Source organism: Petromyzon marinus, chromosome 33 (assembly GCF_048934315.1).
Source record: "Petromyzon marinus isolate PM22_M1 ecotype Great Lakes invasive population chromosome 33, UKy_Petmar_22M1.pri1.0, whole genome shotgun sequence".
Taxonomy (NCBI): domain Eukaryota; kingdom Metazoa; phylum Chordata; class Hyperoartia; order Petromyzontiformes; family Petromyzontidae; genus Petromyzon; species Petromyzon marinus.
The window spans coordinates 8,494,104-8,518,075 of NC_133699.1; the positions used below are offsets into that span (position 1 = coordinate 8,494,104).

General features: G+C 44.3%; 1 protein-coding gene across 2 annotated transcripts; it reads right to left on the reverse strand.

Moving 5' to 3' along the window:
- Positions 1-830: 830 nt before the first annotated feature.
- Positions 831-23,912, reverse strand: WDR25 (WD repeat domain 25). Of its 2 annotated transcripts, XM_076071357.1 has the most exons (7): positions 22,697-23,912; positions 21,346-22,223; positions 18,157-18,304; positions 17,651-17,781; positions 13,095-13,265; positions 6,488-6,628; positions 831-1,955 (listed from the first exon to the last, which is right to left on the reverse strand). In XM_076071357.1, the coding sequence occupies exons 2-7, from the start codon at positions 22,204-22,206 to the stop codon at positions 1,731-1,733; spliced, it is 1,677 nt and encodes a 558-aa protein (XP_075927472.1). In that variant the 5' UTR covers positions 22,207-22,223; positions 22,697-23,912; the 3' UTR covers positions 831-1,730. The 2 variants fall into 2 exon arrangements, with proteins under 2 accessions (XP_075927472.1, XP_032820892.2); XM_032965001.2 differs by having other exon boundaries at positions 21,346-23,912.
- Positions 23,913-23,972: the final 60 nt, after the last annotated feature.

A 23,972-nucleotide genomic window follows, 5' to 3' on the forward strand; every position in this document is an offset into this window, starting at 1 on the left:
CTCGCCAAAAATGCTAATCATGCCCGGGATTGAAGAAAAAAAGCATTTGTCAATAACACCGCTTTAAAAGGGAACCATGCATGACGTTTTGGGCAACAGCCCTTCTTCAAAGGATGTCGCATATTATTTATATATTTTTGGTATTTTAAGGCAGTGTTAGTGACAAATGTGTTTCGTTGTTTTTTGCTCTTTGCGCTTGTGCGCCACTGCCAACGCAGCAGGAGCGTCACTAAATAATTAGTTTGAATCAAAATCAGGTCACCATGTTCCAGAGTGCAATGTGCCAACTACTGCCCCACACGTGCTATGCAACTAAGACAAAGATCCCCCGCATAGCCTTCACAGACTGTTGGGGCAAGTGCTGTTAGCGAGCACCTATGAAGGCCGGCCAGCACCACGCCCGGCCGCCTTTGTCTCCACAGTGGCGATATTTACAAACTGCACCAGGTACTCATTTGAGGCTGATGGACCTAGGGGAGGCCTAAGACTGATTCAAATAATCGTCACGTGCACATTAATATACATGGTGTGTGAAACCTATTCTTGAATACCATCACACATTCTGTGCAGCCGATCCTTATGTCATCATCCATCCCCTAACGGCTTCACAATCGTTATCCTAAAGCAGTGAAACAATAACATTAAACCAGCAGCATCCAACACAATAGCATCCATCTGTTCACATAGCTCGCAGATTAGCACATGGTCGGAGAATTTATTACAAGCTACTATTTGTAGCAAATGTACCTATCCAGGAATACATCTTAGCAATAATAATCTAATTAATGATCTGCTTGTCAGCACGCATAATTCACAAAGAACCTTAAAAATGAGTTAAATACGTTTATTCATGAAATTGGCAACATGTAAGATTGCATTTCACTTGTAGACACTTGATCAGATATCGCTTGCTAACATCATTAACAGGATTACTTCTGAAATCCAACAAAGTCGGGAAATCGTGAATGTAAGGATCTCAGATTGCTCATCATCACTTTCATGCCCCGTTAGTATGCGCCGTCACCGTTCCGCCTTTATCCGTGCGGGCACTTTCCACCTCTTCGAGCAGCATGGCACAGAAGGCCAAAAATACCCAACGAGAAGGAGCTCCAGCAGAGCTCCCTCTGGTGGAGGCTCTTCCAACAGCGGTGGATTGAGAAATAAATTGCAGGTCTGCACCTTCGCCCATTCTTTCCAAGGCATCGCGCACGATGCATATTAAATGTGACGCTTCGTTGGCATGAATCCTGTGTTTTGTTTGTTTCAGCTTTGGAGCCATTAAAAAAAATGGTTGAATTAATCGGGCGTGATGTCCCCACACAAATGTAAACGAAAACACCTCTAACTGGTGGAATGTCTGAAAGTTACCAATTGTATATTTGCTAACAGAGGCATTTGGTGTCAGAGCTGTAAATTAAAAGCTCGTTGGGTAGTACGATGGCAGATCATCCAACTAGCTTCAGAACGTCACAGGTGTCAAATTCTTTATCCAGAACAGCCTCACGGAGGCTCAGGACTCTCCTTCAGGTCGGGTTCTGCATTGGGATGTTCGGCCAATTCCGCAGACAGGATGAACTTGTAGTGGTCGGAAAAAAACCCACAGTCCTCGCAAGAGGACAACACTCAGCCAGCGCTCCGCATGGATAAAAACAAACAAATAAATAAAGAATTCACCGCTGCACCGCCATCCGTCCGTCCGGCCGCCTCCCTCCCTCTCTCTCCCCACCGTCTCAGTTCCAGACGCGAACACCGCCATCCCAACCGGCGGTGGCGAGCGTGCGGGGCAGCACGGGGTGGAAAGTGGCGCTCAGGCAAGGCCCGCCGGCGTGCGCCGCCAGCGACGCCAGCAGGCGCCCCGAGCGTGGGCAGTAGAAGCGAGCGGAACCGTCGGCGCTGCCCGTGCCCAGCAGGGAGCCATCGCGAGAGAACTCGCACGCCACGCCGTAGCCCTCCACCTGGCACGCGACGGGCGAGAATGCAAATGCTTTTTACGCGGTTGCGCTGTGGCGCCTCCGCGGTCTGTGTTTGCGGGTAGCGCCCCACGTGTTGTTGTTCGGCTCGATGTCCGCGCGTTTCGCTCCATCTTCAGGTCTGCACTGCCGATGAAATCGTGCCGACGAAGACAAACGCATGCTGGAGAGCAGCAGCACGTTCAGCTACCGAAGCTCCAAGCGCATGGAGCGAAATGTCGAAAGCCACGCTGAACAACGCGCAGTGCGACCAGAAAACCCGCCGGGGAAAGGACGCAAAGTGTTGCTTTTAATTGAGAAATGTTTTAACGTGTCTTTTTAGTAACACTTTCTCACGTTGAAAGCGTTATTCAATTAGATATGTCTGTCCATCCATAACAGGGGGGGGGGAAGTGATAACGCTCCTAAAGGCTCATTCATTATGTACCTCGTTTATCCACCCTGGAGGAATGATGGATCGAGTTGAGCCACACATCTAGAATTTGACACCTGTGACCTTCTGAAGTTAGTTGGGCGCTCTGCCGCAGTGCCACCCAAACAGATTTCATTTGTAGATTCGATACTAAATGCCTCTGTTGGCAGATATACAATTGGCAACTTTCAGACATTCCATCACCTCGTGGTGTTTTCCCGTACATTCGTGTGGGACTGCACGCCCAATGAAATCAACTGAATTATTTTATTTATTTTATTCCATATGGCGCCAAAGCCGACAGAAACACAAACACAAGATTGAAGCCAACAAGGCGTCACATTTAATATTCCCAGTGCGCGATACTTTCTAAACGAATGCGTAAAGGTTCAACCCTTCAGTTACTAGCTTATGCCACTGCTGGTGGAAAGGCCTCCTTCCATGCTGGCCAGGAATTGTGGAAGAAGGTGGGAGTACCCACAGTTTACCCCACCACAAGCAACCTGCTATCACTGACTGTGGTGTAACCTATTTATCTATTTATACTTCAAGGCGGACACACATTTAAGATACTTGGTGATTGTTTCAACTGGCACGGAGGGAGAGTGAACAGAACCGACAACCTCTGGACTGCAAGTCCATTACTCTGACCGTATAGACGAAGGCAATACCCTAGAATTGTTGCACGCTGCTATAATTTGGAGGAATGAATTCAATTTTTTGGTCCATTTCACATTTCTGAACAAATTTCAAGCAATCAGCAATTTAATTTATGGTAACATTGTAAGAAGTTTGGCCCTTGCCTAGTTCTTTAGGTATCATGTGGATAATTATAACATCTGACTATATATACACAGTGGTCCAAAAGTGAGGATATATGGTTATTATGTTTATTTTAACAACTCACATTAAGTGATTTCATTTATTTTAACAAATATTTAAGCTGACTTCCATGAACATGAATGCATGCATGAATTATCTTTTGACATAAATGCAGGACTTTAAAAAAAAAGATTACAGCTGCCTTCTTTTGCATACATGAAAACGGATTGAACTCGTTTGTCATTAGTCATTTAAAATTCCACTTTTAAATGTTTTAATGCCAGCATTAAAAGAAATGAAATAACCCGATAGTGCCCTGACTTTTGGCTTACACTGTGCATTTATATTTCAAAAGACTACCAAGACAATTTAATTATCTTAAAAGGCTTATTTTTCAAAGGGCAAAATCTATTTCCCCCAAGCCAAGTGCAAGACTTTAATGAATATTTAATTTCCTTTTGGATGAGCGCGTAATCCCCTTTTTCAGCTCCACTAAAATGTGGAGCCACCCTCGAATGGCAACGACCTTCGCAATTCCCGGAACCGCTTAAACCATTCGGATCATCGCAACAGTTCTCGAGCAGCCTACAACAGAAGCAAAGTAGCGCGGCTAGTGCAGCATCAGCAGCGGCAACAAAAAAAACAATTGTATATTTTCGTGTGCATTTACAATTCTTATTTTACATATTACATTGCACTGCAGGGGGTAACACAATTTGGCAAGCGGGACTCTGCGGCGGAGGCGGCGAGGGTAGGGCGGGGGGAGTCGGAGCGAGCCAGAGAGCCTGGGAGGATGACACAGAACTGTTCTCTTGCGTACGAAGGGAGCCATCAATCACGACGGTAGCCAGAATAACCGAGCACCCAAAGTCCCTGTCGCGCCCATCCGTCACGCTAATGGCGGTGGCGGCGGCGGCTTTCTTAATCACGGGGCTCATCGCGCGGCTCACGAGAGCTTCCGAGCGTCTCCCGTGTCACCGCGCGGGCGAGGAGTGTACAAGGGCTATCTTGTGCGCTTCGCTCTCCACTTCCCACCGTCCTCTCAACCTGCACCCCTCCCCAACCCCCCCCCCCCTTGCTGTACTCAACCATGTGCGTAAAAAAAACGTTCAGACCCAACCCCATCAACCTCGTGAAAATGAAACCTCCCCCAGCAACACCCACCACTCTACGCGTTAGTCGTGCTGCGGTTGACCTTATGCGTGCAAATGACAGGCGTGTAAAAGTAACTTGTCGATTCCGCGTGGCGTGTGCGTTTATTTTTTATTTGTTTGGTTGTTGGTTTACTGTTGTGCACGCATAAATCATAACAAACAAACTAAATTCAACTTAATTCTATATTTGAAGCTTTCGTGACTGCAAGAATTCATACTCTTTGGTTTTATTCGGTAAAGTCACATAGGTGGAAACAGTCACAGTGCAGCGATTTTTTGCTGTGACTGTTTCCACCTGAAGACAGAAGCTTGTGTTGCCTCCGAAACGTCGTGTTTTAATTGTTTATTTTATTTGATTTTTTTATTTGTTTTTACGTGACTTTGCTGAATAAAACCAAAGAGTATAAATTCTTCTTCATAAACACTAACATCGAAATAAAATATACACCTACTGGGTAAGTTGTTGCAGTTGTTCTGCTGTGTAGCTCTATGCTGTACTTGAACATCTCGAGAAAAAAAGAGCTTTATAGCTCATCAGATTCCTCCAGTGGAAATAAATATTCTGATTCTGCTATTGGGTTGTACCACGCGTTATTCAGTACGATGTCTGATGTTTCTCTCAGTCATTCAGGAATAATGGGAAACCCATCAGAGAAAATATACAGCCCTTTGTCAATCCACTAATGGATGAAGGCCACCACCACCCCAAGCCATGTTGGTTATGGGGGTTGTTCAACCGTCATGCAGGTCAGTCTGGGTTGGCAGGACCGGATCTACAGTGCTCTATAATTAAGAATATCATTGTTTCTCCACGATGTTTCTTTAATTTGTCAGTTTTTTTTATTTTATTTTAATCATGTAGAGTATAAAATATAATATTACTTTCAATGTGAATTGTCTTTATTTATCGTATGAATGGTAAGTTATGAAGGGTTTATAGTGTGAAGTTGTAAGTTACGAAGGGTGGGAAACGCATCCTCACGTACTAATGTTATAAGTTATTCAATATACGACGTTTTATCATCCGGACGAAACTCGAGGAGCGCATCGACTTCGTAGATCGAGGTATTACTGTACACGCACAAGTACTGCAGATTTACGTAAACAAAAAACAAAACGCAGCAGAAATATAAGTTCTACAGTTGTTATGGTCACCGACAGAGGCAAAGAGGTCCTTAAAGAATATTCCCAAAGCGATGGTTTAAAGGCAGACTGTGCAATCCATTAAAAGTGTCTGACCGTGACAACGGCAACATGACAGCGCTGGGTGACAGCCTGTCGCGCGATAACCACCTCCAGCGCACCTGGGCCTCATCAATCGCTCTTACTCATTTCTGGCGAGAATGATTCTCATTAAAGATAAGAGGCCGCACGTCCCACGCCTGCCATCGAGTATTTATCAGTTTGTGCGGCTGCATCCTGGCCCGCGATAAAGACCCGTCCAGTTAAATTACAATTTAAATACCTGCTCATTAACATATTAGCAAGCCCGGCTTGCTAATATGTTAAGCCAAGCATGGCAAGTATGCATCCTTGACACCAAATTGCCGGCAAATTATTAGAAAAGACATGGCCGAGGTAGCGTTGGAATACTAAGCAGGGGATTAGTACCGGGCTGTTGTGATTTTGACCGAGTCTGAAATTAGTTTTTTATTCATTTATTAATGAATTGGGCGATAAAAAAAATACAGTTGGTCATCTTCATTAATTGGTGATTTCTGGTGAATTGTCGTTTATTTATTATATTATGTAAATGCCTATGATCGATTGATACATGCATCTTGAAGTTTTGTGTAAGTTGTACAATATTTATGCAAATTGTATGCAAATAATGCGATATGTAAATGATACATATTGGCTAATGGCATGAAAAAGTCAAATGAGAAAAAAAAATATGAGCACTGATATAAATGAGAGAGTAAAGATGAGACGAAAATAATCAACTGCAGGATTAAATCGCAGCCAGCGTATAGTGACAATTCACCAAACGCACTTAACGCGATCACACAGATCACAGCAACGGAGGGCAAACGCAGGAGAGACTCGCAAGGAACACCGATGCGCCTTTCGCCAAATTCACCTTGCCCTTTGACCTACGACCCCGCGCGCACCCCTGCCGGAGAACTAACCGTGTGGCCCTCGAAGCGCTTCTTCTTGTCCATGCTGTACGGTCGCTGCGCGGAAAACACCGCGATGTAGTTGCCGTTGGTTTGCGCCGCAAACACCGGCTCGCGCGGGTGGAGGCAGAGGCTGGGACACGTGTACCTTTCCTGTCAGAATCAAAACATGCACAGTGGTACCTCGGTATGTGTCGTTAATTCGTTCCAATTTTCGACTTATGCCGAAAATGACGTCTGCCCAAGAAATTTTTCCCATAAGAAATAAAGGGAAAGGAAGGAAATAATCCGTTCCAGAGTATGAGAAATTATATTTTATATGGCATATTATACATTAATGGGGTTGTATAACATAATTTAGACACTACTTATTACTAAAATGCATAAATAAATTAAAATACATTGAAATAAAAATTTAATTTAGCATCACTTTACCTTGCTGAGAGGAGTTGATAGCCTACGAGGATGGTGGTGAGGAAGGGGAGGAGTCGTGAACGGGGTCTACGTGGGTACGCGGTGACTCGTCCCGACCCATACAAGTTCTAGCAAGCGTGTCGAATCCCAAGCAAGACGTCGTATCCCAAGACATTTTTTCTCTCGTCAAAACACGACGCATACCAAATTCGACGTATGACTTTATACTGGAGGAATCCCATGAGCTATGAAGTTATTTTTTCACAGATGTCCACCTAACCCCTGTCCACACAGGCCAGGCCAGGGGTAAGGTGGGGGATAGTTCATGAAACATCACCATTCTTAACAACAAGACGTGCCAACACATTACTCCGGCTCTTTGATCAATTGCACTGGCTTCCTGGAAAATGCAGCATTGATGTATACATTGTGCATTCTACCTACAGTTAATTATTGATTATCCATGGCCAGATTGTCGCATATTAATTATGCTTGCGAGCAAGTAAAATAAATCATGTACGTTCACTAGTTCCATTCTTAGCGTGCGCTCCTTATTCACCGATGGTCCAGGGCTAAGTGCCCTTTTGACCAAGAGACACAAACACGTCATAAAGCGAGCTGTGTGTATGTTGAACTTCTTTCGCACATACGTCGTCAACCGTGCTAATCGGAGGTGCCAGCCTGCCTCTGGAACTCTGTTCCAAATCACATCAGGATTGCTGGGACAGGAATGCTGACACAAACACATCTTTTAAATAATTGTATTTAAACATGTTTGAGTTCATTTAACACGTGGGTTTTCGCGACCAATATCATCCATAGTAGAGGTGTTTTTGGGTTATATCACGTACATATATAAATGTGTCGTTAAAACCCGCCACCACCCAACACATTGTCAAAGAAAATAAGTCCATAATATAGGTATTTTTTTTGGAATTAGACCACGTAAATATACATGTGTAAATAAACCCGCTACCACCTGACACAGCCAATTAGAAAGGGTTGTCACGTAAACAGAACACGTCAATTCGTCACTAGTACAGCACTAGTGTGTAGTGTATAGTGTAGTGTATAGTAGTGTATAGTGTAGTATACTAGTACAGCACACCGGTGTGTTGGAGAGCCAAGCCACAACATTGACAATCTGAGTACGACGTTTCGCCCGTAATTACAACTAGCTTCATCAGGCGACAGCCAGATTTATGGAGAAGTCCACCTGTTTAAAAAAATACCTCCATTTTGGATGTTTGAGTTAGCTTATTTTTGAGTTGGACTGTATGGCCAATGGCATTTTTGGAGATTCTATTGGATTGTAAAGTTCCTTGCAATGGTCTTCCTGAAGAGCACTATTGGAGTGTAAAGTTCCTTACAATGATCTTCCTGAAGAGCACTGTTGGAGTGTAAAGTTTCTTGCAATGGTCTTCCTGAAGAGCACTATTGGAGTGTAAAGTTCCTTGCAATGATCTTCCTGAAGAGCACTGGAGTGTAAAGTTTCTTGTAATGGTCTTCCTGAAGAGCACTATTGGAGTGTAAAGTTCCTTGCAATGGTCTTCCTGAAGAGCACTACTGGAGTGTAAAGTTCCTTGTAATGGTCTTCCTGAAGAGCACTATTGGAGTGTAAAGTTCCTTGCAATGGTCTTCCTGAAGAGCACTACTGGAGTGTAAAGTTCCTTGCAATGGTCTTCCTGAAGAGCACTATTGGATTGTAAAGTTCCTTGCAATGGTCTTTCTGAAGAGCACTATTAGATTGTAAAGTTCCTTGCAATTGTCTTCCTGAAGATCACTATTGGAGTGTAAAGTTTCTTGCAATGGTCTTTCTGAAGATCACTATTGGAGTGTAAAGTTCCTTGCAATGGTCTTCCTGAAGAGCACTATTGGATTGTAAAGTTCCTTGCAATGGTCTTCCTGAAGAGCAATATTGGAGTGTAAAGTTCCTTGCAATGGTCTTCCTGAAGAGCACTATTGGAGTGTAAAGTTCCTTGTAATGGTCTTCCTGAAGAGCACTATTGGAGTGTAAAGTTCCATGCAATGGTCTTCCTGAAGAGCACTATTGGATTGTAAAGTTCCTTGCAATGGTCTTCCTGAAGAGCACTATTGGATTGTAAAGTTCCTTGCAATGGTCTTCCTGAAGATCACTATTGGAGTGTAAAGTTTCTTGCAATGGTCTTCCTGAAGAGCACTATTGGAGTGTAAAGTTCCTTGTAATGGTCTTCCTGAAGAGCACTATTGGATTGTAAAGTTCCTTGTAATGGTCTTTCTGAAGAGCACTATTGGAGTGTAAAGTTCCTTGTAATGGTCTTCCTGAAGAGCACTATTGTAGTGTAAAGTTCCTTGCAATGGTCTTTCTGAAGAGCACTATTGGATTGTAAAGTTCCTTGCAATGGTCTTCCTGAAGATCACTATTGGAGTGTAAAGTTCCTTGCAATGGTCTTCCTGAAGAGCACTATTGGATTGTAAAGTTCCTTGCAATGGTCTTCCTGAAGATCACTATTGGAGTGTAAAGTTCCTTGTAATGGTCTTCCTGAAGAGCACTATCGGATTGTAAAGTTCCTTGCAATGGTCTTCCTGAAGAGCACTATTGTAGTGTAAAGTTCCATGCAATGGTCTTCCTGAAGAGCACTATTGGAGTGTAAAGTTCCTTGTAATGGTCTTCCTGAAGAGCACTATTGTAGTGTAAAGTTCCTTGCAATGGTCTTCCTGAAGAGCACTATCGGATTGTAAAGTTCCTTGCAATGGTCTTCCTGAAGAGCACTATTGTAGTGTAAAGTTCCTTGCAATGGTCTTCCTGAAGAGCACTATTGGAGTGTAAAGTTCCTTGCAATGGTCTTCCTGAAGAGCACTATTGGATTGTAAAATTCCTTGCAATGGTCTTCCTGAAGAGCACTATTGGATTGTAAAGTTCCTTGTAATGGTCTTCCTGAAGAGCACTATTGGAGTGTAAAGTTCCTTGCAATGGTCTTCCTGAAGAGCACTATTGGATTGTAAAGTTCCTTGCAATGGTCTTCCTGAAGAGCACTATTGGAGTGTAAAGTTCCTTGTAATGGTCTTCCTGAAGAGCACTATCGGATTGTAAAGTTCCTTGCAATGGTCTTCCTGAAGAGCACTATTGTAGTGTAAAGTTCCATGCAATGGTCTTCCTGAAGAGCACTATTGTAGTGTAAAGTTCCATGCAATGGTCTTCCTGAAGAGCACTATTGTAGTGTAAAGTTCCTTGCAATGGTCTTCCTGAAGAGCACTATCGGATTGTAAAGTTCCTTGCAATGGTCTTCCTGAAGAGCACTATTGGAGTGTAAAGTTCCTTGCAATGGTCTTCCTGAAGAGCACTATTGGATTGTAAAATTCCTTGTAATGGTCTTCCTGAAGAGCACTATTGGATTGTAAAGTTCCTTGTAATGGTCTTCCTGAAGAGCACTATTGGAGTGTAAAGTTCCTTGCAATGGTCTTCCTGAAGAGCACTATTGGATTGTAAAGTTCCTTGCAATGGTCTTCCTGAAGAGCACTATTGGAGTGTAAAGTTCCTTGCAATTGTTTTCCTGAAGAGCACTATTGGAGTGTAAAGTTCCTTGCAATTGTTTTCCTGAAGAGCACTATTGGAGTGTAAAGTTCCTTGTAATGGTCTTCCTGAAGAGCACTATCGGATTGTAAAGTTCCTTGCAATGGTCTTCCTGAAGAGCACTATATAACAGCAATGAAAATTGTGTTAATGGATCAACAATAACTTTTGCATTGTTTACAATGCCCATTTGAACAACTAACACTGACAGGTGTACCTACACATTATAAACTTTTGGATTAGCCTAAATTTTGGCCCATGATTAGAATAAAAAAAAGTGTTTTTTTTCCTTAGAGGTCGACGATCAATATAATAAATTCAGTGAAAATGAAACATCAACTGCATATATAATGGTTAATATAATAAATTGAATTACATGTATGAAGGGTTAAGTGCTTACAGCAACATTTAATGGAATTTTTTTAATACATTATGACACGTTATTAAAGTATTTGCACGACGGGCTGCCTCAATAGCTATACATCCTCGATGAAACTACATTAATCTTTTGATGGATTTACAGCTTCATACATTTTAAGATGGAAAAATAGCAGTGAAATGTTATCCTCATATATACGGAAGGCCTTCTTAATCATACGAGCTAAGGCAAGCCCCCCACTCCACACACCAATAAGTCACGTGACAGTCAACCATCGCACACTAACATTACTGATTAACTTCAGGTTAAGCTCATGTATGTTTTCAGAATGACAGGCTTTTTTTCAATAGAAGGCTTATATGATGATTAACAAAAGGCTTTACCCTTTCTGGCAAGAATATAGGTGTTAAAATGATAAACAGCAAATTACAAGGCATCAAAGTCTGCATCAACCATCCATACTTTTGGTAAACATACAAACAAATATGCTTTGATAATGTATACTGTCCTTGACAATGATTGGCCTACACCAGAGGCAGCCTCCTTGATGGCTTTGTCTCACCGGTTGCTAGACCAACGAGCGCCAAAAAGGCGAACAGCAAAACGGTGCTGCAAATTCCAAAGTATGAATATCTTGGGGTTAAGTAGTTTTATATGCTGGACCCATTTTGTCATAAAGGGTAAAAAGCCTCACTTATTTTTTTTATCATCTTAATACCGGAAAAAGGGTCATGTAGTTAGAAGGTAGAAAATAGCTTGGTTAAACTCATCTAGAGACAAACGCCCTCCCTGGTGACTCTTCATTCTAATTAACATCTGCCCGAGGTGTCATGACAACAGTGTTTGGTAAAGCAGCGTGGACAACGTATTCCTGTTATTCACCTCATTTAAATCCTACTCGGTCTCCGTGCCTCTATTGCGCGGTGCAGCTGTGCAACCATACAAAGACGTTCATCATAGGCATTGTTAATGAATTATTTATGTAAAACAATCTCAATACATTAATCAAAAGCAATGCCTTAAAATCGTTACGTGCTATAAAAGACCATATTCCAAACCGATGCCGATTACATTTTTTTTCCTTTTAAGGCCACAGTGTTATTGACAAATGTGTTGATTTTTTTGGGTTAATTGTGCGTGTGCACCACTGTCAAAGGCAGCAGCATCAACAAAAAATGTGCTTGTTTATTTTCAGATCGATTTAAAATTAGAGATGACATCAATATACAAAACAATTACTTTCTGATGTTAGCGCTTATTATACAGTCCGTTCTCTGATGTACAACATGCGTAGCAATGCTGCCCTGTGTGGATTTCTGTGAGGCAGAAAAAATCTAAAGGCTGACTGACACCCAAGTGCTGAATTTTCAAGTCCAATTTTTAGGCCCACCACTGTTGCAACTGAACATTTTAACACATCATTAATGTGCACCAATAGACACTCAATCAGTAATTGAATGGAGAAGATGGGCAAACGAGAAAAATGAATTGTCACAATTTCCCACTCACGATTAAATTCCGGAAACAATTTTTTCAAGCATTGTTTCGAATCGAGTGAGCTAATCACATGTAACATATATGAATCTAAAATAATAATTGATTCTTACACATGCGATCGATGGAAATATCGTGAGCGTAAGGATCGTGTTTACGCCGTCAGTGAAGGTTTAGTGAAGGTAGGGAGAACAGGAGTGCAGTAGAACAATCGATTTTGCTGCCCTACCTTCTGCTGCTAGCCACATAGCCTGGCAGCCTATAACCACCTGATGCAGATAGTGGTCACCCAGCTAAGCACTATCCAGCTGCTGACGTGGCCTAGTGGTAGTACATTGTTGTAGGTTCATGGTTCAAATCCAGTGGCCAACCTGATTAATACTGCGAGTGTATTAATAAATATACGCAGTGTCTGATTCACGGTGGACATAATGGATCCTGTGCTGTCATTTGCAAGAATGGGCCGTTATGTGCCGGCGTCATGGTCCAAATTTCCAAATCTACAAAATTCCCCCGCAAATGACTCAACTTTAATGTGCATAGTAATCATCATTCCCGACTGCAGAAACTTAGCAAGACCTTGCGAAAGTGAGGCTTTCCTGGGTATGCAGGTGCAAATAATACAAAATAATAAGAGCTGCATAGCTTCCAAGGTCTAATACGATTGGGGGAAATTTTAGACGATTTCATCATGAAAGCCTGAAAATAAAAACCACTTGCATATACCGCTGTTATATCGAGTGCATCAGGTGTAATGAGGTACAGTGAAGGGCACGCACGTGGAAGATCTGGTTAGAGATGCGCGCGCCTGTGCCGAGGTCCCAGGCGAGGAGCGTACGGTCGGGCGAGTCGCGGCTGACAGCGTCCGTGCTGGAGATGAACTCGTCGCCTCCGCGCAGGAACAGCATGGCCAGCACCTGCTGGCAGGGCGCGCGGAACTCGCGCAGTGCCTATGAGTGAAACACATCAACAGCAGCAGTCGTCAGAATTTTGTCAACGAGTACACAGTACGTATAGCCCCGGAATTAATCTCTCACCGATTATTCTTGCTGGTAAACTGGAGTGGGTGGCACGTTTCTGGTGGACGCAGACAAGGAGAGAGAGAGGTAAACTGGCTGTGGTGTGCTGGGTGCGAAAAGATTTTCTAGATTACGCAGCCAAACAAACCTGGCTGATATTGGGGTTGACGTGAAAGGATAAAAGGGCAACTCTACTCCAAACTTTTGGACAATGGGAAATAAGCCATTATATGTGCTCTCTTAAATTTATATCCATCATGGGTTCTGTTGTATATGAGCCTTTTCCAAAATTGATATTAACAATAATATCTGCCGATATATATATTTTAATAATAAAGGAAATAATGCATAAAAACACACAAACCCAAAAACCCGCAAACACAGATGGAGATCATAAACAGGCCATAAATAAATAAAGAAATAATAAAACTCTCAAGGCGAGGATGTAACAGCTATCGGCGAAAATCTCCAGATGAACAAGAGTTTGATGGGCCCCTTAGGAAAGGTCCCTCCGAGGTCAGAACACCAAGAGAGTAGACACGGAGACGCCAACAGGGTAAATCGTATATATATATTTTTTTCCTTATTTGCCAGTAAAACAACAACAAAAATTAAAAGGCAACAACAAGAATAAGATGAAATTAGCGGTCCTAACGCTCACTCCAATTAAGAACAGGCCACCAGACACATCAGTGAATTATTATCCAATGATTAATTCGCTATCAAATGATTTTCACCTTTAATACTTTTACTGTTAAATCAATGCTTGGAGCAGGAATACCGAGTCACATCAAAGGTTATCGAGAAGGAATGAGGCGAACGGGCAAACTTACGAAAGAGTTTAAACAATATCCCAAGCAACCCCGACCACCTTTGTCTCTCTCACAGCGCGGAGAAGCAGGAATTACACCTTATCACAAGGGGCCATCTGGAAAAGCCAGCCGGGTTTGATGAGGAGACACACCCCACCCCACACACGGCAACCAGGCAAACAGTTTTAAAGAAAATTGCAATATAACATTAATAATAACGTGTTAACCTTAAACGATATTCCATTATAGAACCTTACAGAACTAAGGGATATGGATTCCAACATTCTGGAAACGGACCTCTTAAACTCAGGATGAAAATTATTTTTCTTTCTAATAACTCCATCATATCAATGCGAACCTCGGTAACCCGAGAGGGGTGTCGGGAGGACGTAGTTACAAACACGAGTCTTGGTGAACATGGGACCAAATGGTATTTGAGAAATATAAAGTCGAAAGTATAAAGAGATAGGTACTCCCGACCACCTTTGTCTCTCCCGAAGAGCGCGAGAGAGGAATTTCACGCCAGGGCAAACAGATCGTTATCGCAGGAGCCATCTGTACACACACACGAACTCACACACACAGACCCTGCCCCCCCCCTTTTCCACTGCGCAGAGAGAATTGTCATTGAATATAACGGTCAGCCGCATTTTCAAAAGTCAGTGAAGTTAAGTCAAGAGTCAAGACATCAGCGAGTCAAGACGTCCACAGGACGAGCAGTCGCATGGAGCGGCTGGCTCCGAGCCTCGCTGAGTAGCGAGGATCGCTGAGTCGCGATGTATCAACAAAAGTGAGTCATACAGCAGTGGAGGAAACCTGCTGTCAGCGAACCAGCACAGGCGCGTTCGCACACTTCAACAGAGAGAGCACGTGCGACTCAACTCACTCAACTGAAGAAAAAGCTTGGCCAGCTGCCAACAAAGTATCAGCGAATCAGCACTGAGAGCGCTCGAGCATCTCCACAAAGAAAGCACGTGCAACGTGGCTCAACCAGCAGCGGAAAAGCACGAGCAGCCGCCAACAACTTCAGCAAACCAGTGACCAAGCGCGTGCGACTTGAGTCATACAGCAGTGGAGGAAACCTGCTGTCAGAGAGCCGCCAACAACCTCAACAAAGAGAGCGCGTGCGACTTGGCTCACTCAGCAGAAGGAAAACTTGACCTGTCGCCCGCGAGCGCAGCGTCAGATACTACAGCAGCGGAAAGAGCGCGCACCGGCGCAGCTCATCCAGCAGTGGAGGAAACTGCTGTCAGCGAATCAGCACGGGCGCGTTCGCGCATCTTCAAGGAGAAAGAGCGCGGCCAGCAACGCCAAGCAAGAGCGTGCAGCAGCTCAGCCAGCAGTGGAGAGAAACTGCTATCAGCGAACCAGCACGGGCGCGTTCGCGCATCTTCAAGGAGAGGGAGCGCGTGCCACCAGCGTGCCATCAGCACCAGCATCAGCACCAGCGCATGCCAACAGCGCGCCACCAGCGTGCCACCAGCACCAGCACCAGCGCGTGCCAACAGCGTGCCACCAGCGTGCTACAGCGCGCAACTTCGCGTCACCAGGGCTGAGAGGGAAGCGGCCCTGCACTCAACACCCATCGGCGCGACGACGGCGAGCGTCGTGCTGACTCATCCAGCCAGCGGTGGACAGAAACTGGCAGTCGTTTGTATGCCCCTCCCCCACACTCCCTCCTCACTCCCCCACCGCTACACAACGAACAAACATTTTTTTTTGACAAGGAAATCAACCTAGGCGTTTGCTCAACGCAAGAAATCAACAACCCTCCCATTAAACATACAAGACTCATGATAACTGCGTCAACTATTAGCTGATAACGAAAAACATCGCCACCCATTGAGTTACGTTGATGAGGCAATCAGAATTATTTCAGTCGAACGCTTTAATTGCATAATCGTTGATGAATCAATGAACGAACATCGCCGTGGTACTGTGCTGACGATTTCAAGCATAATAATTTCGCATATCAGAATGTGTTAAGGATTGGATACGAATCAAAGACCGAGTGCCGTGTTGTGTAATCATTCAAGAATACGAGTTTGCATATTAAAAGGTTAAGGTTTTGATAGAATAGTTCGCATGTTTTTAATCTCTCTCTCAACAACCGATCGATTGCGTTACGCGTCGGGAATTAACCACAGGTTCCGCTATCGAGGTGAAACAACGCAATCGTGATGGTATCATGTTAACGCTGTGTTGAAATTCCAACATCCCGAGATTGAGTTTTCATATTATCCAAAAATTAAAGTTAGCTAGAAAATAAAATTGATCAAAGCAGAAGGTTTGTGTGTGATTCTTCCTGAAATTCTGCATAATATTGTTCTGCGTATGAGATCTGAATCCTGGGGACCTATCATAAGCACACTATCACCACACATAATCCATAACACACATAATCCATAATGTTCAATCGAGAGTAATCGTATCCTTATCGATAATACGGAATTAAAGAGCAGAGTCGAATCGACTCTCTCTCATTCACGCTCACAACGCCTGCGTCACTGCATACGATTAATTGCATTATTCCAATTCATAACACAATCCTCGTCACCGAGGCTCGACCTGATAATCCATAACGACCTGCATTATCATAACCACGCCCACTCGCATAAATTAATACGATTATCTCTCGAATCAGCATAATTGATGCGCATAATTACACTAAATAACATAATTTCGGATAAATTATGCAAATTTCATTTAATTTTCATTATTTTCATCAATTTTCATAACACCTATATATACAACAGTTCGCAAGCACACTTGCCCTCCAGCTTAAAAATTGTTCTGAGGCAGCTGAGACAACCCCTGGAGAATCCAAATGACATTCACTCTGACCTATTTTATTATTTTAGTAATTGAAAATCATCTTAATTATGTTAATCAGCTAAAGTATCTTCTGGGACAAAAAAAAACTATTCTCACCTTGCAACAATTACGGATTGTTCTTATGTATCCCCAAAGCCCTCTCCACAACTCTCCAGCCCGCCGAGACTACTGATGAAATTCGGGAGATTAATTTTCTCACAGAGCGTGGATCCCAACGCTGGTCCACACGTAACCTCGACGCACCAGCTTAATTGTGTGGTTATCTCAACTCTGCAGCCACCACCAAAATCCCGGAATGTTAAAATATAAGTGACTGTATTGTCATTTTTATTCAATGGAGGCTAGCGAATGCATTGAAGATGGACCGGTATTTAATTGTGTTTTGCAAAGCATTAATGCCATTATTGATTTCTGAGATTGGATAAAGCGAAGCGGGGAAATGGAAAAAGAGGAACAACAATGATTTGGAAAATATTGAAATTGACTTGCAAATAGTATTGACAATTTAAGAGGAATGAATGAAAAAGCCAAAGATAAAAAATAAACAGACACATGTGCCCTTGTGATAAGGAAGAAGAGGGATAAAAAAATACTGGGTTCAAAAAGTATGACTCAAACCCATACCTAGTGTGCATATGCAATGAAACAGGGGGTGGGATCTGTCAGTACCTTGCAGGTCCTTAAGTCCCAGGCTTTTGCTGCAGAGCTGAAGCCTCCTGAGATAAACAGGTTCGGCTGGCAGGGGTGCAAGGCCAAACACATGATTTGCGAGCCATGGTCAATCCTGGCCATCACCTGACCTACGAAACACAACGGAGCACAGAGCGTGATCGAATTTTGTGAAAACAAAAGTAAACAGTGCAATTATGAATGCCCAGAGCAACAATATGAAATGAGGTGCATAGTCATTATACCTAGAAAAACATATCCCAAAGTTCTAATCGCAAGACCTTCAAAGCAACTTTGAACCATTTCTTAATACACGCTGCTCAGGACGAAATGGAACAATCTGTTTATAAATGTTCTATGCAAATGCATTACATCTGGAAAGAGATACAAACGTTTTATTACCGAGTCCATATTTTTTTCTTCCTTTTAAAGCACAAGTAAATTAATCAGCCTTGTGGCACAGGCAATTCTCAACCTAATTATCAGGCGAGCCAGTAATTATTCACCAGTCTCCACGTCGCTCAGGCAGGTGGCAGAGTCAAACCCGCCGGTGAGGACACGGCCCCCGCACGGCATCCAGAGTGCAGAGCGCACCGCCGCAGTGTGGTGCCGCAGGGTCTGCACGCAAAGCCCATGACCCACACCATCCCACACCTGTGCACACCACACCACAACCTCGGTCATGTCACCTCGATCCAGTGTTTAAAAACAGGTGCCGTTATGCACAGGTGCTGTTATGTACACCACCCCACACACCACACAATCCCACACCTGCATTTCGTGTAGGTTGCATTTTTTGTCGTGGTTGCTGAGTTTTGCGATACATGTTATGGGAAATGATGCATTGCTGATCATTTTTCAAGACCCCCTTAGGATATTTTTCAGTTCTGTCCCGGTTAAATGTGCATTAACTAAATCCAAATTGCCAGCCGAGTCTGGCAACAGTGATAAAACTGTAAAAAAATATATATCGCGAGTAATTCAAACTGGTTCGGTGGAAATAATAAAATAAAAATAACCAAGTTCATGCCATTCTTAAACCACTAATGGATGAAGGCCTCCCCATGCCATGTTTTTAATGGGGTGTTTTGACCCAAGCGCTACCAGAATGGTCAATTCGAGTTGGTAAAGGGGTGGGGAGGGTGGGACCAGTCCTGATATCACTTGCCACTGTTGTTTGTCCTGGCCAGGAATCCAAATATAGACAATTGGAGGGTAGGACCAGTCCTTATATCACTTGCCACTGTTGCTAGTCATGGCCAGGAATCCATCTATAGCCGATGTGAGGGCAGGACCAGCCCAGATATCCCTTGCCAATCTTGTTAGTCATGGCCAGGAATACAGATGTAGTGTAATAGCGCCGACTGTTGTTCAAAAACGGCAACTGCAGTGGACGAGCAGTACATACGCCGTGAGCATATACACTGTTGTGTCGGCAGGGCGGAGGAACTGGGGCAAGGGTCATGGAAGACCCCATCTGGAAGTCCCTGGAACCTGCTAGTGGGTTTGAGAAGGGAGGCGCGGCCAGGGCGGAGCCAGGCCGCACCGGGTAGCATAAAAGCGGCTGAGAGCGGGAGCTCGTGGCTGCCGGTTCTGGGAGTGGACTCGTCTCGTCGTCGCTGTTGTCTTCGCCGCCTTCGTCGCTGCCGTCTTCGCTAGATATTGCGCGGCCGGATAGTGGTTGGCTGTCTTGGCCGGCGCCATCAGTGTTACATGGTCAGGGTTGTGTTAAGGCTAGGCTAGACGACTAGGGAGAGAGCGAGGGCAAATCTGTGAAGGTGTTAATAAAGAAGGTGCTCCTGAAAAACTCTGTTTCCCGCTTCGCTGACATTACACAACTGTAGCCAATGAGTTTGTCTCCCGCTTTGCTGACATTACACAACTGTAGCCAATGAGTTAATGCACAGAATGCTAACCATTATACCACCCCAAAACAAAAGACAAAGATAAATACAACGATCCCCCATATAGCCTTAACAAACTATTGGGGCAAGTGCTGTTAGCGAGCACCTATGAAGGCTGGAACGGCAAACGAGGGGGTTGGTGGCCAGTACGACACCCGACCGCCTTTGTCTCCCCAGTGGCAATGATTACACACCACACCAGGTACTCGTTTGAGGTTCTATGGGGTGATACTAATAAGGACAGATAGGTGTGGAGGCACTCAATATCAAAGAGCAGATTGGGATGCGTACATAACATACTGGCCCCCTTCCAAAAGTCTACTGTACTGTCGAGGCATATCCGGAGGTAATTAAACAGAGAATAACATAAAACTCTCAAAATGTAATTCGTCGCGTGTCCAATTTGCACCGCAACGCTTCTTTTTAATTGCCACTGCGTTTGCACAGTTAGTAGTTAAATTAAAGATAACGCAGATGAATGCGTTTCTCCCTTGGCAACCGGTAAGCCACTGAAAAGTGGCATAGCAAGCTGGCTCCATCCAATTACAATGGCCAGGTCTGCGCACCTCATGCAAATTGTATTATACAAGACGGTAGACATCACAGGTGCCATTTGACTACATAAAATATGAGCGTTTGTTAAGTCAGCTAAAAAGCCAAGCAGGTTGAATGTTTACATTTGTAAAACTTGTAATTTAAACGTGGAATTAGGTCTTGGAAAAAGGCAGTATGGAGCAAACTACCCTGTTCACGAAATCTTTTTTGTGTACTTTGGACATCACTAAACTCTAGCTTTACTTTTCAATCACCTAAATTAACTTGGAACAAAAAAAACTCAACACATTAGTGAAAATCACTGCCTTAAATGGGAAAACGCATATATACTTGATATTTTGGGCAATCGTCCATCTCCATAGGCCATCTCTCTGACCTCGATGTGCTATGAAGCAGGGCCATTGCCCAAAACGTCGCCACTTATACATATTTTTCCCATTCAAGGTAGTTTTATGGACGAAAGTGTTGGATTTGTTTGTACTCGCACTTGTGCACAATAATTAGCTGAAATTAACTCGCAGAATTGTGGCCACCTTTTCGACGAGCATTGGCTGATTGCAGCAGACGGTGTCAATTGGTGCTCAATGAAAGACACCCGTTTCAATGTGTAATCAATAATAACGTGCGATGCAATTAATTTACTGGCGTGATGTTTCAGCATTTACTGCATACCATTAGCATAAGCGACATTGTTAAGTCCCTTCCGTCAAACAACAGGATTCCAGAATTCACAATTAAACGCATTTGCAGTTACCGCCATCTAGTGGTAAACGGCGAAAACGGTAAAAAGATTTTAAAACATTTAGACTTAACATATTTTGAGGCTACAGAAACTAAACTATTTTATTTTTTATTTTTCCGGGCTAAGGACCACTGAGCTATTGGATGTGCATATGGGACATTGGAGAAAATAAATAAATTGTCATGCTGGACTTCAATTCTCCTATGTGTATTGCGTCCTAGTTTCACCAACTTGCGCTGACAAGTGCGGCGTAGAGACGCCGGTGCATGGTATGACACAACGATGGACTATGCCGCAATGTCATCTGCTGCAGGGCACGTAGCCCCCGTCAGCTGCATGAAAAAAATCCGTATGTGTATCTGTTTATCTGCCCAAACCTGATGAGATCGGACTAATTTCAGCGATTTGGTTCGTCACAGGCGTACACGCAACTGGGGTCCAATTCAAAGCCTTCAAATGTATCGTGCACAGCTCTGGATCACTGCGTGAAACACCTTAACAGTTTTGTCCATGGAGGCGGTCAGCAGCAGGTGGCTCTGGGTCCGCACAGGGCACCAACGAAGGGCGTTCACCGCACCACCGTGGCCGGCCAGCTCCAGGTAGACCCGGCTTGTCAACTGCGTGCCCGAGTACTTGCAGTCCAGGTAAGGGGCAACCACTGGCGAGATGCCCCTGATGAGTGCGCTGTGGTCGGCTGCACCACCACCGCTCGTCGTTTGGGCTCGTCCTCCGTCAATTCCACCGATCCCACCCTGGCCCATACCAATACCACCAGCACCACCACCACCGTCGGCGGCGGCGGCGTTTCCATCTTCAGAAGCTCCCCCACGGTCTGCTGCGTCACCAGCATCTCCAAGCCTCTGTCTTTTAGACACGTATGGTCGAATTGCCCCGAAAAGTGGCGAGGCTCCACGCGAAGGCGATTCAGGTGGCCGCGTGTCCTGCTCGCTGAGCCTTTGTCTCTTTGGCACGTATGGCCTGCGAGGGGCGGCATGCGTGGTTTTCCCCTTGGGGGAGTGCTCCAACCCATGGGCTCTCTGTTCAGCAGTTGCCTGCTTTTGTGCAAAAAGTGGCCAAGGAGTCGGAGATGAGGTCCAGGGCTTGGGTGCGTCAATGTGCTGTGCCCAGGTGTTCACAGTGCTGAGAGAGTTCAGTCCCAACCAGCTGCTGTTGCTGTTGCTGGCAGTTCCACTTTTAGTGGCAATGATACCCACAACGCCGTGGGATGTACTCTCAGCAATGACTTGAAGACTTGATGACGCCTTCTGCCCAGGCTTTGATGTCCTACCACACTCACCAATATCACATTCCTCTGCGTCCGAATCGGAGTCACCATACGCCAACAGTGCCTTCATTACGTGGCTTTCTCTCTCTTGCAAACAAAAAAACAATAATCCAAATTTTAGTTGCAAACCAGAAACGTATCCTAAATGCTGGCTGGGTTGAGATGCACCCTGCTGAGCTTGCAGGGCTCGGGTGATACCAATGGACACAACTGCCACAAGGCAATGCGTGGCATTATGACGATAAATGACTGGTGGTTAAAGTTGATGCTACAGCCAGTGAATTGTGAAAGGTGCCTCTGGTTTAAAATAGTATCTTACCAAGCCCTTATCGCATTTCAGTTGCACTCCAGTAATGTAAATAAAAGGGCATTAGACATATTACTGTTTATACAACGTGTATTTTTGTAAGTAACCACTAATACAGCTGAGCACGAAGAAAATACGGCAATCGTAATGTCATCTCCATACACTAAAGACGTTAATATTGCTGCGGCCTACGCGGGCTGTTCGAGGCCTACGCTCTTGCCTAGCGCCACTGGCCGTTCTAGGACGAGCTCACCCAGGGGCGCAACACGTCCCGTTGACGGGCGCTGGGGCGTGTACGGCGCAGACTTGTGCCGACTTTTCACCGTGTCCCGGGGGGCTGCGTCAACGAGACGCAGACGTCGTCCAGCGTGCGTGGGGAGCAGTTTTAGCAACAGAATTACACGACACGCGTTCGTCCGCACCGACAACCACGGCGAGAGATTAGAACGCGGCTCCCTAGCGCTCTCTGGCGTCCAATTTCTTCGTCTTTCCCGCGGCTGCTGATGCAGATGCGAGGCAACTACAATTTCACATTCGGGTGGTCAAGCCAGAGTGTATCGCTGTGATGTGGGTGTCTCCTTCGTACTTGTGGATCGGGGCATTGCGTCATTTATACGTTGTTACGGTCTGTTCTGGATGACCACAGGCGCACACTACCGGAAAGTTTTTTTTTACTTTTCCATTTGTGCATCAGTTATCCGCACATATTTGCCATGATTTGTGCGGATGCGATTTAGGGTGGACCATGAGATTCGAAGATCATACCCAGGGAGCTTCTGCGTTGGATCTTGCCACAAGGTAATTGTTTGCGAATTATTTTTAACTGGCAAATCCATGCATTATTTTGAATCTCATAAATGCACCCACCACACTCACATATGCACAGTAAACACAAATGCACACCTACCACACTCACCACTCACCTCAGCGTGCCAATCAATCCAGTGATTGGCAGGAGATTTTAATCCGACCAAAAATGAGAGATGCAGACACACGGGAGACCAAAACCAGTTCCAGAGACTCAGGAACAGGACAGTGTTAAATAGACGTGATTTCCGATGAATACACAAACTTCATTTCTGCAAAGAGTGAAAATGGCTGTGTATAGGCTGGGAACATTAAATGTGAGGTCAACAATGGGGAGATCTGGGTTTCTGTTGGGAAAAAAATAGTTTGTGGTGCATTAAAATTACTTCAAATGTTTCAGAGCCATTAGCACGGTTGGCTACTTAACAGTGCGAAATAATATGGTCTAACGTTAATACATCTATCCACAACCCCCCTTTTCAGAACTAGGTGTGAATGTTGACTGAAACAATCTTTAATAAGGCACCCTTGTGGAATAATTGCAAGCATACTGAACAATAATATTATTATACACTTTGCTGCAATTATTAAAGAGCAATGTGAAATGATGCCTTCAATTTGTTGGGATTTCAATTACTACATCGGTTGTGGAGTTTCTGAGGCCGTGACACTGTCCAGTGGTAACGTTTTCCACTTGTTGCACAGGTGTAAAAATAAAGAAT